Here is a 16,320-nt window from a genome sequence, read left to right as displayed (position 1 = left end):
TTCCTTGTCCTAATCTCAATGGAAGCAGAAAACAAGCTTGCTCCCTCCTCCCTGTGGCTTCCTCTCACATATTTATACATGGCTATCATATCTCCTCTCAGCCTTCTCTTCTTCAGGCTAAACATGCCCAGCTCCTTAAGCCGCTCCTCATAGGGCTTGTTCTCCAGACCCCTGATCAGCTCCCTCCTCCCTGTGGCTTCCTCTCACATATTTATACATGGCTATCATATCTCCTCTCAGCCTTCTCTTCTTCAGGCTAAACATGCCCAGCTCCTTAAGCCACTCCTCATAGGGCTTGTTCTCCAGACCCCTGATCTGCTCCTTCCTCCCTGTGGCTTCCTCTCACATATTTATACATGGCGCTCATCATATCTCCTCTCATCCTTCTCTTCTTCAGGCTAAACATGCCCAGCTCCTTAAGCCGCTCCTCATAGAGCTTGTTCTCCAGACCCTTGATCATTTGAGTCACCCTCCTCTGGACACATTCTAGAAGGAGGAGGGAGGGAGGTCATTAAGGAAAGGTCCCAAATGAGCCTTTTTATGCCAAAGGCCGAAGGCCACTCTAGACCAAAAAATAATATAGTTATATACTCATAGAGTGGAGGCCAGGGTGTGGGTGGCCATACTCAACCTCTGGCACAGACTATCCCGTGCACCCCTTTTAAGGACCCTTAATGCCCCTTCCCCAATTGAGAGAGAGCATGGGGGAATGACCTAGTATGGAAGTTGTAATTCATCACACAGCAAGGGAGCAGTGAACCCTGCCAACTATGGATCTGGACCAAACTTGGGGTACATGCCTCACAGGACCACCTTTAAGTACTGGTGGAGGCTCTATAGCAGGTAAGGGTAGACTTTGGATTTCAGCTCTCGTGTTTTCCCTTTGGAAGCCCCATCTCCAAGCTAGGGGTTGAGCTTCTCCTTCTCATCCTGCCCCATTCAGAGGCCTGCAAGGGATGCGAATGGAAGAGGGGCCAGAAGGGGGCTGGAGGAAAATGTCTGAGCAGCAGTGAATCATTCACTTCCAACAGACGCCACAGAGTCAGAGAATAATCACAGGTTGTCTTAAACCTACACCTGCTAATAAACTCTACAAGCTAACTGGTATTCCCCCCCCCCCCCCAAATGGGAAGTTGCTGCTAAATGTGAGAGAAATAAGGTTGCTTGCTTGCTTAGGCGATCCCTCGTTGGACGGGTAAGATGGTCTTCCATGATGGGTTTCCTTGTGGATTCGTAGGTGGCTGGGGAGCCCTATTCTTGACCCGCATCTTCTCCCACAGTGAAGGCATTGGTTTCCAGGTGGAAGGCGGTCCCGGTCAGGGTTGGCTTGACGCTCCTTCCTCCTGGCACGTTTCTCTCTTTCACCCTCCACTCGTGCCTCCTCGAATTCTGCAGCACTGCTGGTCACAGCTGACCTCCAGCTGGAGCGCTCAAGGGCCAGGGCTTCCCAGTTCTCAGTGTCTATGCCAGAGATTTTCAGGTTGGCTTTGAGGCCATCTTTCAATCTCTTTTCCTGCCCACCAACGTTCCGTTTTCCGTTCTTGAGTTCAGAGTAGAGCAACTGCTTTGGGAGATGGTGGTCGGGCATCCGGACAACATGGCCGGCCCAAATTGATGTTGGAGGACCATCGCTTCAATGCTGGTGGTCTTTGCTTCTTCCAGCATGCTGACATGTGATGTCTGTAGACAGTCCACGTCTCACAGGCATAGAGCAGCTTTTTTCCAAATGAAGCAGAGAGTGAGGACTGGGACATCCGTAGGGAGACCAAGGTGCTTGTCTATAAAGCTATAGTCCTCCCAACCCTACTGTGCGCCTGCAAAACATGGACTGTTTACAGACGTCAATGCAACTTCTGGAATGATTCCATCAGCGCTGCCTCCAGAAAATCCTGCAAATCTCTTGGGAAGACAAGCGGACAAATGTCAGCGTGCTGGAAGAAGCAAAGACCACCAGCACTGAAGCGACGGTCCTCCAACATCAATTTGGGCCGGCCATGTTGTCCGGATGCCCAACCACTGTCTCCCAAAGCAGTTGCTCTACTCCCAAAGCAGTTGCTCTACTCAGGCATATAGTAGGGTTGGGAGGACAATAGCTTTATAGACAAGCACCTTGGTATCCCTAAATAAGGTTGAACCCTGTGAAAGCCCCACACTGCATGGCTACCAGCCTCCTCCCAGTAGATTCAAATCAAGGAAAATCTTTATAAGAACCACCACTCCTCTTGGCGTACACCGAGCAACTGCAAGGGTCTCCCTCTGGGCAGCTGAACCAGGAAATCCCAACTGGATGGCTCCCCATGAGGGTCTTCCTCCAGGCCAAACCAAGAATGGGCAATTTGGAAGTCCCTGAATAGACTCAGATACGGAGTGGGCAGATCAAAAGACAGCCTGGCCAAATGGCACTACCTAAAAGAATCCCACACCTTGTGTGACTGTGGAGCAGAAGAGACAACTCCACATCTATATGCTTGTCCACTGTGCCCTGCCTCATGTACAGAGGAGGAATTGTTGGAGGCTAAAGACAATGCTGTTGCTGTTGCCAGTTTTTGGTCAAAAGATATTTAGCCACCTACACCTTCTATTTTTATCAGTTTTATGCTAATTCATGCAATGCTTTTGATATGAAATTAAGAAAAACTGACCCCAGCCCCTTGTGAAAGGAAGCCCCCCCCCCCCGTCCCTTCCCCTCTCTGATCCTCATTTGCCACCAAGAAACTCCCCTCAGGGAAGGTCTGTGCTTGGATGGCCTCCTTCTCCCCCTCCTTTGAGGAGCCAGCAAACCACTGGCTGCGACACTTGGCCTGACCTTCAAGCTACACTTAACAACCACCACTATCACCCCATAACCAGATCAGTGGGCTTTGCGTTTTGGTGATGTTCTCCATCTTGTTCTCCTTTCAGATTCTGGAATCCTTTGAGGAAGTGCTCTTGTGTTTCTGTGAGAAGGAGTTGTGTGTCCTGCATCAGATCTAGTGGGCTTCACGTGCAGATGATACAATGGAGACCTGTGAGAGCATGCCCTCTGGGTAAGAATGCAACATTTCCACTGCTCCTCACCCTACAGCATTGGGCCACCCAGAGCTGGAGCTTCCATGTCCTCTCTCCCTTTCCCTTTACGTGTGAAAAAGATCTTGGAGTCCTCGTGGACAACAAGTTAAACATGAGCCAACAATGTGATGTGGCGGCAAAAAAAGCCAATGGGATTTTGGCCTGCATCAATAGGAGCATAGTGTCTAGGTCCAGGGAAGTCATGCTATCCCTCTATTCTGCTTTGGTGAGACCACACCTGGAATATTGTGTCCAACAACAACATACAAATATCACAGTAAAACTCATAAGCAAATAATAAAACATCAAGCAAAACAATAAAACATTAAAACAATGACACTATGACGCATTTAAAAACTTAAAGGCTGGGTGAAATGTAATGGACAGAATTTAAAAGTGCTGAACTTGACATGAGGTATGTAGAGGTTTTTTGGAGGTAGGGGCAATGTGCAGACAATCCTCGTCTCTGACAATGTTAAATAGACCAAGGAGATTCTTGGAGGTTAAGAAGCAGTTGATATCCAGTTCTTATTCAATCCTTGGTTTCTGTGCTTTCTTCTAATTGAATTTTTATTTTCCCTCAATCCCTCAAAATAGAAATCAGCAGAATGGGAACCACGGAGAACCAGCTGTAACAAAGCCTGTCATGGAAAGCACAACCCAAGTGAAAACTCTGAAGACCTTCTCTTCCTTCCAGAAGGATGATCATTCAGAACCTCTAACCTCAGAATCAAATAAAACAGAATGTTCTGACTGTGGGAGAATTGGCAGCTGCCACACACAGTTAGACATAGATGCCACGCTCCACAAAGGAGACAAATGCATCGAATGTGGAAACAGTTTAAGTCATTGTGATCATCTACACTCACGTCCAAAAACGCACACAGAAGAGAAGCCATACAAATGCATGGAATGTGGAAAGAGCTTCCAGCTGAGTGGAACCCTTCGTGACCATCAAAGGACCCACACAGGGGAGAAGCCACATAAATGCATGGATTGTGGGAAGTGCTTCAGGAAGAGTGGAGGGCTTTGTTGCCATCAGAGGACCCACACAGGGGAGAAGCCATATAAATGCATGAAATGCGGGAAGAGCTTCAGTCAGAATGGAACATATATGAATCATATCAAGATTCACACAGGGGAGAAGCCATATCAATGCACGGAATGTGGAAAGTGCTTCAGGGAGAGTGGAAACCTTCGCGAGCATCAAAGGACCCACACAGGGGAGAAGCCATATACATGCATGGAATGTGGGAAGTGCTTCAGGAAGAGTGGAAATCTTCGTTGCCATCAGAGGACCCACACAGGGGAGAAGCCATATAAATGCATGGAATGCGGAAAGAGCTTTAGTGATAATCAAACATGTATGAGTCATGTAAGGATTCACACAGGGGAGAAGCCATATAAATGCATGGAATGTGGAAAGAGCTTCACTCAGAGGGCACATCTGCGTGGCCATCGAAGGACTCACACCGGAGAAAAACCATATCAATGTACAGAATGTGGAAAGAGCTTTGGTGACGGTGTGCAACTTCGTATGCATCAAAGAATACACACAGGGGAAAAGCCATATAAATGCTTGGAATGTGGGAAATGTTTTGGTTGGAGTAATGTTCTGAGTTACCACCAAAGAATACACACAGGGGAGCAGCCATACAAATGCATGGAATGTGGAAAGAGCTTCCATGATATCTCAACGTACCATAAACATCTAAGGACACACACAGGAGAAAAACCATATAAATGTATAGAATGTGGAAAGAGCTTTTGTGATGGTGCACAACTTCGTAGGCATCAAGTAACGCACACTGGGGAAAAGCCATATAAATGCATAGAATGTGGAAAGAGTTTCGGTTGGCGTCAAAATCTGCGTTGCCATCAAAAAATACACACAGGGGAGAAGCCATACAAATGCATGGAATGTGGAAAAAGCTTCACTCAGAGGGCACATCTGCGTGGCCATCAAAAGACTCACACAGAAGAAAAACCATATACATTTATAGAATGTGGAAAGAGCTTTGGTGATGGTGCACAACTTCGTATGCATCAAACAACACACACGGGACAAGCCATATAAATGCATGTAATGTGGCATTTTGGAGTAATGCAAGGAATGTGGAAAGAGTTTTGGTTGGAGTAATGCTCTGAGTTACCTTCAAAGAATACACACAGGAGAGAAGCCATACAAATGCATGGAATGTGGAAAAAGCTTTCGTTATGGGACATACAATAATAATCATCTAAGGACCCACACAGAGGAGCAGCCATATCAATGCATGGGATGTGGAAAGTTTCAGTTAGAGTTCACATGTGCGTATTCACCAAAGGACCCTCACAGAAGAGAAGCCATATAAATGTATAGAATGTGGAAATAGTTTCAGGTGGAGTGTGCAGCTGCATTGCCATCATACAACACACACAGAGGAGAAACCATACAAATGCATGGAATGTGGAAAGAGTTTTGGTTGGAGTAATGCTCTGAGTTACCATCAAAGAATACACACAGGGGAGCAGCCATATAAATGCATGGAATGCGGAAAGAGCTTTCGTTCTAGTGGAACAGATAATAATCATCTAAGGGCCCACAAAGGGGAGCAGCCATACACATGCATGGAATGTGGAAAGAGTTTCAGTGATCCTGGATCATATAATCATCTAATGGCTCACACAGGAGAGAAACCATATATGTGCATGGAATGTGTGAAGACCTTCAGCAGGATTACATCATGTTGTAAACATCTGTTGACTCACATAGGTGAAACTCTGAATGCGTGGAAGGTGGAATGAAATTCGGAGGAAATATTCCTGTAGTTCCTCTAATTCTTTAGAATTTATCACCTTTTTCGAGCAGCTAGAGTTCGATGTATGTGTTGAAATTCCTCAAAATGACTTTCTAATGTCAATCCATTTCTTCTATTCCATGTATTTGGCACTTGTTCCCCTTAAGCAGTCCTGGCCATCTGTCGGGAAGCAGAAAACTGCTTTGAATGCAGTTTTCTGCTTCTTGGCAGGGGGTTGGACTGGATGGCCCAAGAGGCCTCTTCCAACTCAGTGATTCTATGATATTTTCCCCATGTATATGTTTTTATAATGAAACTGAATGGCACCTACAATAAAGTTGTCTTTTACAAGTTCTGAATGAGTCAGAGTATCTGCTTGTCAAGATGGTTTATAAAATCAGTCATTTAGAGCCTTCCTGCCTCCTTCTGGGGCCAAAATTCAGCTCCCTGCTAAAGGCTCGGGCTGAGAATCCAATGCCTGGCATGGTCCACTACCTTGAAGACCAGATCAACACACAAAACTGGGTGTGAAGCCAACACAAACTGAGGTTTATTGCGCTCAAGCCTGAAAGGATGTCTGATACAGAGTCTGCAAAGTGATTTGGCATAAAGCATGCAAGACAGTAAAAGGCATTGGATCCTCTTTTACAGCCGTACAACTCCCATGCTCTCTTCCGATTGTTAGGGATCCTGGGAGTTGGAGGCCTTCCTTTGGGTTTTGTCCCCAGAATGAATGAAGGCCCTGCCTTTCTCTCCATGCTTCTCAGGGATTGGATTCTACAGTGAGGTGGATCTCTAATTGGCTAAGCGAAGGAACCCCGAGGGTGCTTCTCCCCAAGGCTTCCTCTTCATCCTGGAAAGAAGTGACGAGTGGAGTGCCATCAGCAGGGTTCCCTCCTGGGCCCGGTCCCGTTCTGGTTATGACCACGTCTCTATGACTTAGATGAAGGGTTAGAAGGCATGATGTGAAGAACCCTTACCTTTAGCAGCCAGAATGTGGGCCTAGCGAAACCCTGGCGGCCATCTGAGGATAGGGAAACAGGGAGACGCCATCTTAGGTCAGGTTTTCTTAGAGGGGGGCGTGTCCTAGCCTAGTAAGCAAAGAGTAGATGGTCAGGATTTGTTAGGAATAGGGACGGAGCCTAAGATTCAAATAGAGGGGAAAAGTGTCCTTTTTTAATTTGAGGCTTGAGTTTTAGCAGTTGGGATTTGTCAGTTAGGTAGTCAGTTGGTGTTCACAGTTGGATAGTGCTAGATAGGAGAGTTGGGTTAATCTTTTGTAGTATTCAAGGGCTAGAGGAATTAGCCAGGAATACTGAGAGTGGGAAGAGAACCTTGATTATGGTCTGTTTCTTTTATTCCTGAGGAAGGCTAGGCTAAGGTTGTTTGGCTAGATTCCAGAAAGTGGGAATTTGGTTTGGAATTATCATAGAATCATAGAATCAAAGAGTTGGAAGAGACCTCATGGGCCATCCAGTCCAACCCCCTGCCAAGAAGCAGGAATATTGCATTCAAATCACCCCTGACAGATGGCCATCCAGCCTCTGCTTAAAAGCTTCCAAAGAAGGAGCCTCCACCACACTCCGGGGCAGAGAGTTCCACTGCTTTCATTATCATTAGAGAATTATCATTAGAGATTAGTTTCCTGAGATGATCTCCTGTTTGTTAGCTCTATATTTGAACCCAGTACCCATCTAAGAATTGTACATCAAATGTAACTAAAAGCTTTTGTGCCATTAACTTACAGAAACCATTACGCATTTGTACCAGAAGAGTTTAAGCCTGTTAAATAAACGTTTTATTATAGTGAGAGAGATATGATTTAGACAAATAAAATCCCAGCAATTACAAGTCCCAGAATCCCTGTCTATAGAGAAAACCTTGCTTGCCAAGGGCTGCTGCTGATAGAGAAAGAATGATTATTCTATGTATTGTCGAAGGCTTTCATGGCCGGAATCACTCAGTTCTTGTGGGTTTTTTCGGGCTATATGGCCATGTTCTAGAGGCATTTCTCCTGACGTTTCGCCTGCATCTATGGCAAGCATCCTCAGAGGTCTGTTGGAATTAGAACAACTGGGTTTATATATCTGTGGAATGGCTGGGGTGGGGCAAGGAGCTCTTCCCTGCTGCAATTAGGTGTGAGTGTTTGGCTAATCACCTTCATTAGCATTTGAAGGCCTGCTGGAACCTGGGAAAGCCTGTTGCTGGGAGGTGTTAATCTGTGCCTGGTTTCTTCCTCTCTGTTGTTTAGCTGTTATAATTTTAGAGTTTTTTAATACTGGTAGCCAGATTTTGTTCATTTTCATGGTCTCTTCCTTTCTGTTGAAATTGTCCACATGCTTGTGGATTTCAATGGCTTCTCTGTGTAGTCTGACATGGTGGTTGTTGGTGTGGTCCAGCATTTCTGTGTTTTCAAATAATATGCTGTGTCCAGGCTGGTTCCTCAGGTGCTCTGCTATGGCTGACTTCTCTGGTTGAAGTAGTCTGCAGTGCCTTTCATGTTCCTTGATGCGTGTCTGGGCGCTGCGTTTGGTGGTCCCTATGTAGACTTGTCCACAGCTGCATGGTATACGGTAGACTCCTGCAGAGGTGAGAGGATCCCTCTTGTCCTTTGCTGAACGTAGCATTTGTTGGATTTTCTTGGTGGGTTTGTAGATAGTTTGTATGTTGTGTTTCCTCATCAGCTTCCCTTGGTTCCCTTGGGTCACACCGTCTACAGAAAACCCACACACACAGATAGATATCTACATAAAAACTCCAACCATCACCCAAGTCAAAAAAGAAGCACCATCAAAGCCTTGGCAGACCGTGCAAAAAGAATCTGCGAACCCCACCTCCTCCAAGATGAACTGAACCACCTCAACTGGGCTCTCCAGGCCAATGGATATTCCATCTCAGACATCAGAAGAGCTGCAAGACCAAGAACAAACCACGAGAGTAAAGATGATGATCCACCCAGAGGAAAAGTGTTCCTGCCATACATCAAGGGAACCACTGACCGCATAGGGAAGCTGATGAGGAAACACAACATACAAACTATCTACAAACCCACCAAGAAAATCCAACAAATGCTACGTTCAGCAAAGGACAAGAGGGATCCTCTCACCTCGGCAGGAGTCTACCGTATCCCATGCAGCTGTGGACAAGTCTACATAGGGACCACCAAATGCAGCATTGCCCAGACACGCATCAAGGAACATGAAAGGCACTGCAGACTACTTCAACCAGAGAAGTCAGCCATAGCAGAGCACCTGATGAACCAGCCTGGACACAGCATATTATTTGAAAACACAGAAATGCTGGACCACACCAACAACCACCATGTCAGACTACACAGAGAAGCCATTGAAATCCACAAGCATGTGGACAATTTCAACAGAAAGGAAGAGACCATGAAAATGAACAAAATCTGGCTACCAGTATTAAAAAACTCTAAAATTATAACAGCTAAACAACAGAGAGGAAGAAACCAGGCACAGATTAACACCTCCCAGCAACAGGCTTTCCCAGGTTCCAGCAGGCCTTCAAATGCTAATGAAGGTGATTAGCCAAACACTCACACCTAATTGCAGCAGGGAAGAGCTCCTTGCCCCACCCCAGCCATTCCACAGATATATAAACCCATTTTTCCTACTTCCAACAGACCTCTGAGGATGCTTGCCATAGATGCAGGCGAAACGTCAGGAGAAATGCCTCTAGAACATGGCCATATAGCCCGAAAAAACCCACAAGAACTGAATGATTATTCTCTGTGGTCTTTGTTCAGTCAGACACAAGCAAATGCACTCCCTTTACTCCCTAAAATTATTTCAGCCATGGATAAGCAAACTTGCAGATAGATAAGCCACAGCTCAGGGTCAGACATTCAACAGGATCATTAATAGGCTTTGATGTTAGAAACAGAAGAACGAATCAAAAGTTGCTTGCGTGTTGTTTTTACCAGTTTGATATAAAAGCTTTGTAAGTGCGCCACAAAGGATGGAAAGTCTCTGTTCTTTGACCTGAATGGTCAAGGGCTGTTCATCTCAATGTTGATCAACTTGAAATAAAGCCTTGTTGAAAAACCTCATCGGAATCTCATCTCCTCCCTGCCCTCTGGGCCCCGTCACCATAAATTCCCAGTCTCTAACAATAGTTAACACATTACAACAGCCTGTGTATGAATGTCATTGGTTTTTAAACCCTCTGAGGAAAATAAACACCATAGTAACACAGAAGGGTGTTACTAACTATCCTCTCCACACATATAACTCAGCCTGAATACTAAGCAGTAAGGTGGCAGCGTACCCAATTGAAGAACTAGTTCAGGCTTAATTCAAATATATATTCAGTTATCTCGTTCCTGTGATATTCATTATAATTGGTGGCACATCAGGTATGATTCTTAGTGGGAAGTTCCATCAAGTTTGCAGATGGGACCAAATGGGGAGGGAGAGCCAATAACCCAGAAGACAGGAGCAGAATTCAACAGATGAGAGAGATGATGGACCAAAACTAACACAATGAAGTTCAACAAGGACAAAGGTGAGAGTTTCCACTTAGGCAGAAACAAATGAAATGCAAAGAGACCAAATGGGGGACGAGGCCTGGCTCAAGAGCAGGACATGTGGGAAAAGATCTTGGAGTCCTCGTGGGGAGGAAGGGGAACATGAGCCAGGAATGTCACTTGGCAGCTTAAAAAGCCAGTGGGATTTTGGCCTGCATCAAGAGGAGCCTAGAGCCTAGATTTTGGTCAGACCACACCTGGAATCACACTGTGCCCAATTCCGGGCACCACAACGGAAGGGAGATGTTGACTCTAAGCTGGAATGTGTCAGAGGAGGGCGACTCATGATCATGGGTCTAGAGAACAAGCCCTATGAGGAGTGGTAGAAAGAGCTGGGCATGGTAAGCCTGAAGAAGTGAAGGCTGAGAGGAGACATGATGAGGGCCATGTATACATATGTGAGGGGAAGTCCTAGGGAGGAGACTTATTTCCTGTTGTCCTGGAGAATAGGATGCAATGAAGCAATGGCTTCAAACTACAAGAAAGGCGATTCCACCTGAATATTCGGTAGAACTTGACTGTGAGAGTTGTTCAGCAGTGGAACTCTCTGCCCTGGAGGGAGTGTGGTGGAGGCTTCTTCTTTGGTGGCTTTGAAGCGGAGGCTGGATGGCCATCTGTTGGGGGTGCTTTGAGTGCAATTTCCCTGGTTCTTGGCAGAATGGGGTTGGACTGGGTGGCCCACCACGTCTCTTCCAAATCTAGGATGCTTGTTGTTGTTCATTCGTTCAGTCGTTTCTGACTCTTCGTGACCTCATGGACCAGCCCATGCCAGAGCTCCCTGTCGGCCATCACCACCCCCAGCTCCTTCAAGGTCAATCCAGTCACCTCAAGGATGCCATCCATCCATCTTGCCCTTGGTCGGCCCCTCTTCCTTTTGCCTTCCACTTTCCCCAGCATCATTGTCTTCTCCAGGCGTTGCTGTCTCCTCATGATTTGGCCAAAGGACTTCAACTTTGTCTCTAGTCTCCTTCCCTCCAGTGAGCAGCTGGGCTTTATTTCCTGGAGGATGGACTGGTTGGATCTTCTCGCAGTCCAAGGCACTCTCAGAACTTTCCTCCAACACCACAGCTCAAAAGCATCTCTCTTCCTTCGCTCAGCCTTCTCTAAGGTCCAGCTCTCACATCCGTAGGTGACTACAGGGAATACCATGGCTTTGACTAGGCAATGGATCTTTGTTGCCAGTCTGATGTCTCTACTCTTCACTATTTTATCGAGACTGAACATTGCTCTCCTCCCAAGAAGTAAGCGTCTCCTGATTTCCTGGCCACAGTCTGCGTCTGCAGTCATCTTTAACCTAAAGGTAAAGGTTGTCCCCTGACATTAAGTCCAGTCATGTCTGACTCTGGGGTGTGGTGCTCATCTCCATTTCTAAGCCAAAGAACCAGTGTTGTCCGTAGACACCTCCAAGGTCATGTGGCCAGCATGACTGCATGGAGTGCCGTTACCTTCCCGTTGGAGCGGTACCTATTGATCTACTCACATTTGCATGTTTTCGAACTGCTAGGTTGGCAGAAGCTGGAGCTGACAGCAGAAGCTCACGCTGCTCCCCAGAATCGAACCTGCGACCTTTCGATCAACAAGCTCAGCAGCTCAGTGCTCTAATCCACTGCGCCACAATATCTGCCACGGCCTCCACGTTTTCTCCCTCTATTTCCCAGTTGTCAATCATTCTTGTTGCCATAATCTTGGGGTTTTTTTGATGTTTAGCTGCAACCCGGCTTTTGCGCTTTCTTCTTTCACCTTGATTAGAAGGCTCCTCAGCTCCTCCTCGCTTTCGGCCATCAGAGTGGTGTCATCTGCATATCTGAGGTTGTTAAATGTTTCTTCCAGCAATTTTCACCCCAGCTTTGCATTCATCAAGCCCCGCACATCCTCGCATGATGTGTTCTTAAGGCCCATTCAACCTCACTCCTCAGGATGTCTAGGGTGCTATGATACTACAGAACATTGAAGCCTCCCTTGAGCATCCCTTTTGGTAGACTGGAAGGAAGAAGAGCCTTGACTCTTGGTGAATGAGAGGGAAGGAGGAATGGGGTGGAGGGCTCCCTTGGCCTTCCTTTGAGAGATGGAGGTGAAGCCCACATTTGGGGAGGAGCCTTCCCTCCTCTCTCCCTCTGTGGCTCTCCCCATCCCAGTCCTCCTGAAATCCTAGAGAGGCAGGGAGTGCAGGCAAGGGAGGAAGGAAAGGGAGGAGGAGAGGAGCCCCCTTTCCCCCTGACGTCACTTCCGGCAGGGAGGGCTGCTCCACCACGTGGAACTTGGGGCACTTCCTTTCTTGGGAAGAGAAGGAAAGAAGAGGGGAAGGTGAGCAGGGCTGGGGGTGGAGGGACATTGTGGGGGGGGGGGCTTGGCCCACCAAAGGGGCTGCCTTAGGCTCTGCCTCCTCTCTGCATTGGGGTCTCCCCCCCCTCTCTTTTTGGGGCCCAGAGGCTGGAGCAGAAGCCTTGGCCTGTGTGTGTTTGCCTCTCTGTTTGAGGGCTTCCCCTTGCAGGATGCCTCAGTGCCAACTCCCCCCTCCCTTCCCTTTTGCTGTGCTTCTCAACCTGTGGGTCTTACAATGAATGTTTTTGGCCTACAACTCCCAGAAATCCCAGCCAGTTGACCAGCTGTTAGGATTTCTGGGAGTTGAAGGGCAAAAACATCTGGGGACATACATTTGCAAGTGTTTGTTGCATACAGTGCAATACTTTCCATCTATTAATGTTCTATAATCATTTATCTGATAATATCTCTGTGACTAAAATGATCAAGAGTCTGGAGAACAAGCCCTATGAGGAGCGGCTTAAGGAGCTGGGCATGTTTAGCCTGAATAAGAGTACAGTGTGTTGTAGTAGTCTATACGGGATGTAACTAGAGTGTGGACCACCATGGCCAAGTCAGACTTGTGTGCAGCTGGCACACAAGTTTCTTTACTTTACTTTACTTTACTTTACTTATATACCGCCGTTCTCAGCCCGGAGGCGACTCACAGCGGTGTACAACATAGGAATAGCAAAATTCAAGACAGAGTACAAAAAACAATTCACAATCCAACACTATACAAAAACATCATCATTACTACGAAAACCATTCAGCGTCGTCTCACCGTCCAAATCACAATCCAATATCATTTTTCGTTGTTCCGTTCCTATAGTCATTACCAGTCATTGCACTTCTTATTTGAACGCCTTCTTGAACAACCAAGTCTTTAGTTTCCTGCGGAATATCATCAGGGAAGGTGCCTGTCTAATGTCCACGGGAAGGGTGTTCCACAGCCGAGGAGCCACCACCGAGAAGGCCCTATCTCTCGTCCCCGCCAGCCGTGCTTGTGAAGCAGGCGGGATCGAGAGCAGGGCCTCCCCGGAAGATCTCAAAGTCCTGGTGGGTTCATAGGCAGAGATGCGGTCGGATAGGTAGCTTGGGCCGGAACTGTTTAGGGCTTTATAGGCCAACGCCAGCACCTTGAATTTTAACTGTGCAAATGATTATGGGGGCCCTGGAGAGAGGCACGTGGGTGGGAGGAATGCAGGGAGGTCTGCCCCCTGGAAAGGGAGTTTCCTTCCTTGGGAAGGGGTTTCATTAAGGAGGAAGGTACTCATTAAGGAAGGGTCCCAAATGGGCCTCCTTTCCAGGGGAGGGGGTCATGAAGAGGAAGGCATGAACCCTATTTGAGCCCCCCAAAGAGGCAGAGAAATCCCTGGGACTGCATTCCCCAACTTTCTCTCCTTGGGGTCTCTCTCCATGGGGCCCAGAAGCTGGGAGAAAATGGCCATGATAGGAAAGCTTTGAGCTCTGGGGAGGGTCAGGGATGTGTGCGATGGGGTGGAAAGCGATTCACAGGGGAGCAATAATGAGCAAAATGGCGGGGGGGGGGGGGGTGCAGGTTGGGAGAGAAGCTAGACTCCAGATTTCCCCACTGCTGAACAAATTAGAATCCTAGAGTTGGAAGAGACTTGGTGGGCCACCGAGTCCAACCCCATTCTGCCAAGAAGCAGGAAAATACCATTCAAAGCACCCAGACAGATGGCCATCCAGCCTCTGCTTAAAAGCCTCCAAAAAGGAGCCTCCACCACATTCCAGGGCAGAGAGTTCCACTGCTGAACGGCTCTCACAGTCAGGAAGTTCATCCTGATGTTCAGGTGGATTCTCCTTTCTTGTAGTTCCACGTCCTGGTCTCCAGGGCAGCAGAAAACAAGCTTGCTCTTCCTCCCTATGACTTCCTCTCACATATTTATACATGGCCATCATCATGTCTCCTCTCAGCCTTCTCTTATGAAGGCTAAACATGACCAGGTCTTTAAGCCGCTCCTCATAGGGCTTGTTCTCCAGACCCTTGATCATTTGAGTCGCCCTCTTCTGGACACATTCCAACTTTTCAACATCTCCCTTCAATTGTGGTGCCCGGAATTGGACATAGTACTCCAGGTGTGGTCTAACCAAGAGCCCTCAAAACAGTGTTTCTCCACCTGGGGGTCAGGATCCCTGGGGGGGGGGGCGTTCACGAGGGGGGTTTCAGAGGAGTCACCAAAGACCATCAGAAAACACGTATTTCTGATGGTCTTAGGAACCCCTTTGGATCTCTCCACCCATCCTTCTCTTCCTTTTTGGTGTTGGTGAACTATAACTCCCAGAATTCAGAAACACCCCCCCCCCCCAACCTTACCAGTATTCAGTGTTGGCCATGTAGGTAGTGTGCCAAGTAAGTTTGGTGCAGATCAATGTATTGTCGAAGGCTTTCATGGCCAGAATCACTGGGTTGTTGTAGGTTTTTCAGGCTGTATGGCCACGTTCTAGAAGCATTTTCCCCTGACGTTTCGCCTGCATCTGTGGCAAGCATCCTCAGAGGGTGTGAGGTTACCTACATCCAGAGAGAACTGGGGACTCAAACAAGGATGGATCTGGACCAAACTTGGCATGAATATTCAATATGCCCAGATGTGGAGTTTGGGGAAAATAGACCTTGAGATTTGGGAGTTGTAGTTGCTGGGATTAATAGTTCACCTACAATCAAAGAGCATTCTGAGCTCCACCAATGAAGGTATTGAACCTAACTTGGCACCCAGAACAACCATGACCAACACAAAACACTGGAAAGGTTTAATGGGCATTGACCTTGAGTTTGGGAGTTGTAGTTCACCTACATCCAGAGAGCACTGGGGACTCAAACAGTGATAGATCTGGACCAAAATTGGCATGAATATTCAATATGCCCAGATCTGAACACTGGTGGAGTTTGGGGGAAATAGACCTTGAGATTTGGGAGTTGTAGTTGCTGGGATTTATAGTTCACCTACAATCAAAGAGTGTTCTGAACTCCACCAATGAAGGTATTGAACCTAACTTGGCACACAGAACAACCATGACCAACACAAAACACTGGAAAGGTTTGATGGGCATTGTCCTTGAGTTTTGGAGTTGTAGTTCACCAACCTCCAGAGAGCACTGGGGTCTCAAAAAGTGGTGGATCTATGATCAAAGAGCATTCTGAAGTCCACCAACAAAAGAATGGACAAAACTTCACACATGTAGATCCCCATGACCAACAGAAAAGATTGTGTTTTCTGATGGTCTTTGGTGACCCCTCTGACACCCCCTTGTGACCCACCCCCAGGGGTCCCGACCCCCAGGTTGAGAAACACTGCTGTAAGACGTTGCTCAGGAATGGAAGATCGGCTTGACCCTTCCAAGCAGGAGTCAGATTATTTATTTATCGTGTTAGGGGCAACCAGACCATTGTATTACATTTCTAACAAAACAAAACAAACAGACAGACAAAAAACACAGAGTTTGCAAGCTTGGTAGTTGATTAGATGTCCTTTAACCAGTATCTGGCCCCTTGGAGTGCCTCTGATGTTGCCGCAAGAAGGTCCTCCATGGTGCATGTGGCAGCGCTCAGGGTGCATTGCAGCAGGTGGTCAGTGGTTTGCTCTTCTCCACACTCACATATCGTGGATTCCACTTTGTGGC

General features: G+C 47.2%; 1 protein-coding gene across 1 annotated transcript; it reads left to right on the top strand.

Annotated features, from left to right (window-relative positions):
• The first annotated feature begins 2,746 nt into the window (after positions 1–2,746).
• On the top strand, positions 2,747–5,495 carry LOC132766236 (zinc finger protein 665-like). The gene is made up of 2 exons (XM_060760612.2): positions 2,747–3,026; positions 3,646–5,495. The coding sequence occupies exons 1-2, from the start codon at positions 2,998–3,000 to the stop codon at positions 5,123–5,125; spliced, it is 1,509 nt and encodes a 502-aa protein (XP_060616595.2). The 5' UTR covers positions 2,747–2,997; the 3' UTR covers positions 5,126–5,495.
• The last annotated feature ends 10,825 nt before the right edge of the window (positions 5,496–16,320 follow it).

Source organism: Anolis sagrei, chromosome 2 (genome assembly GCF_037176765.1).
Source record: "Anolis sagrei isolate rAnoSag1 chromosome 2, rAnoSag1.mat, whole genome shotgun sequence".
NCBI lineage: Eukaryota > Metazoa > Chordata > Lepidosauria > Squamata > Dactyloidae > Anolis > Anolis sagrei.
The sequence above is the reverse complement of the archived record's forward strand: the minus strand, read 5'-3'. Positions and strand labels throughout refer to the sequence as shown.

What these genes read in the sequence shown, in the direction of transcription:
- LOC132766236 (XM_060760612.2), top strand. Translation starts at nt 2,998, where the DNA reads ATGGAGACCTGTGAGAGCATGCCCTCTGG. An exon ending in TGTGAGAGCATGCCCTCTGG is followed by an intron (nt 3,027 to 3,645) that starts GTAAGAATGCAA and finishes CCCTCAAAATAG; the next exon opens with AAATCAGCAGAATGGGAACC.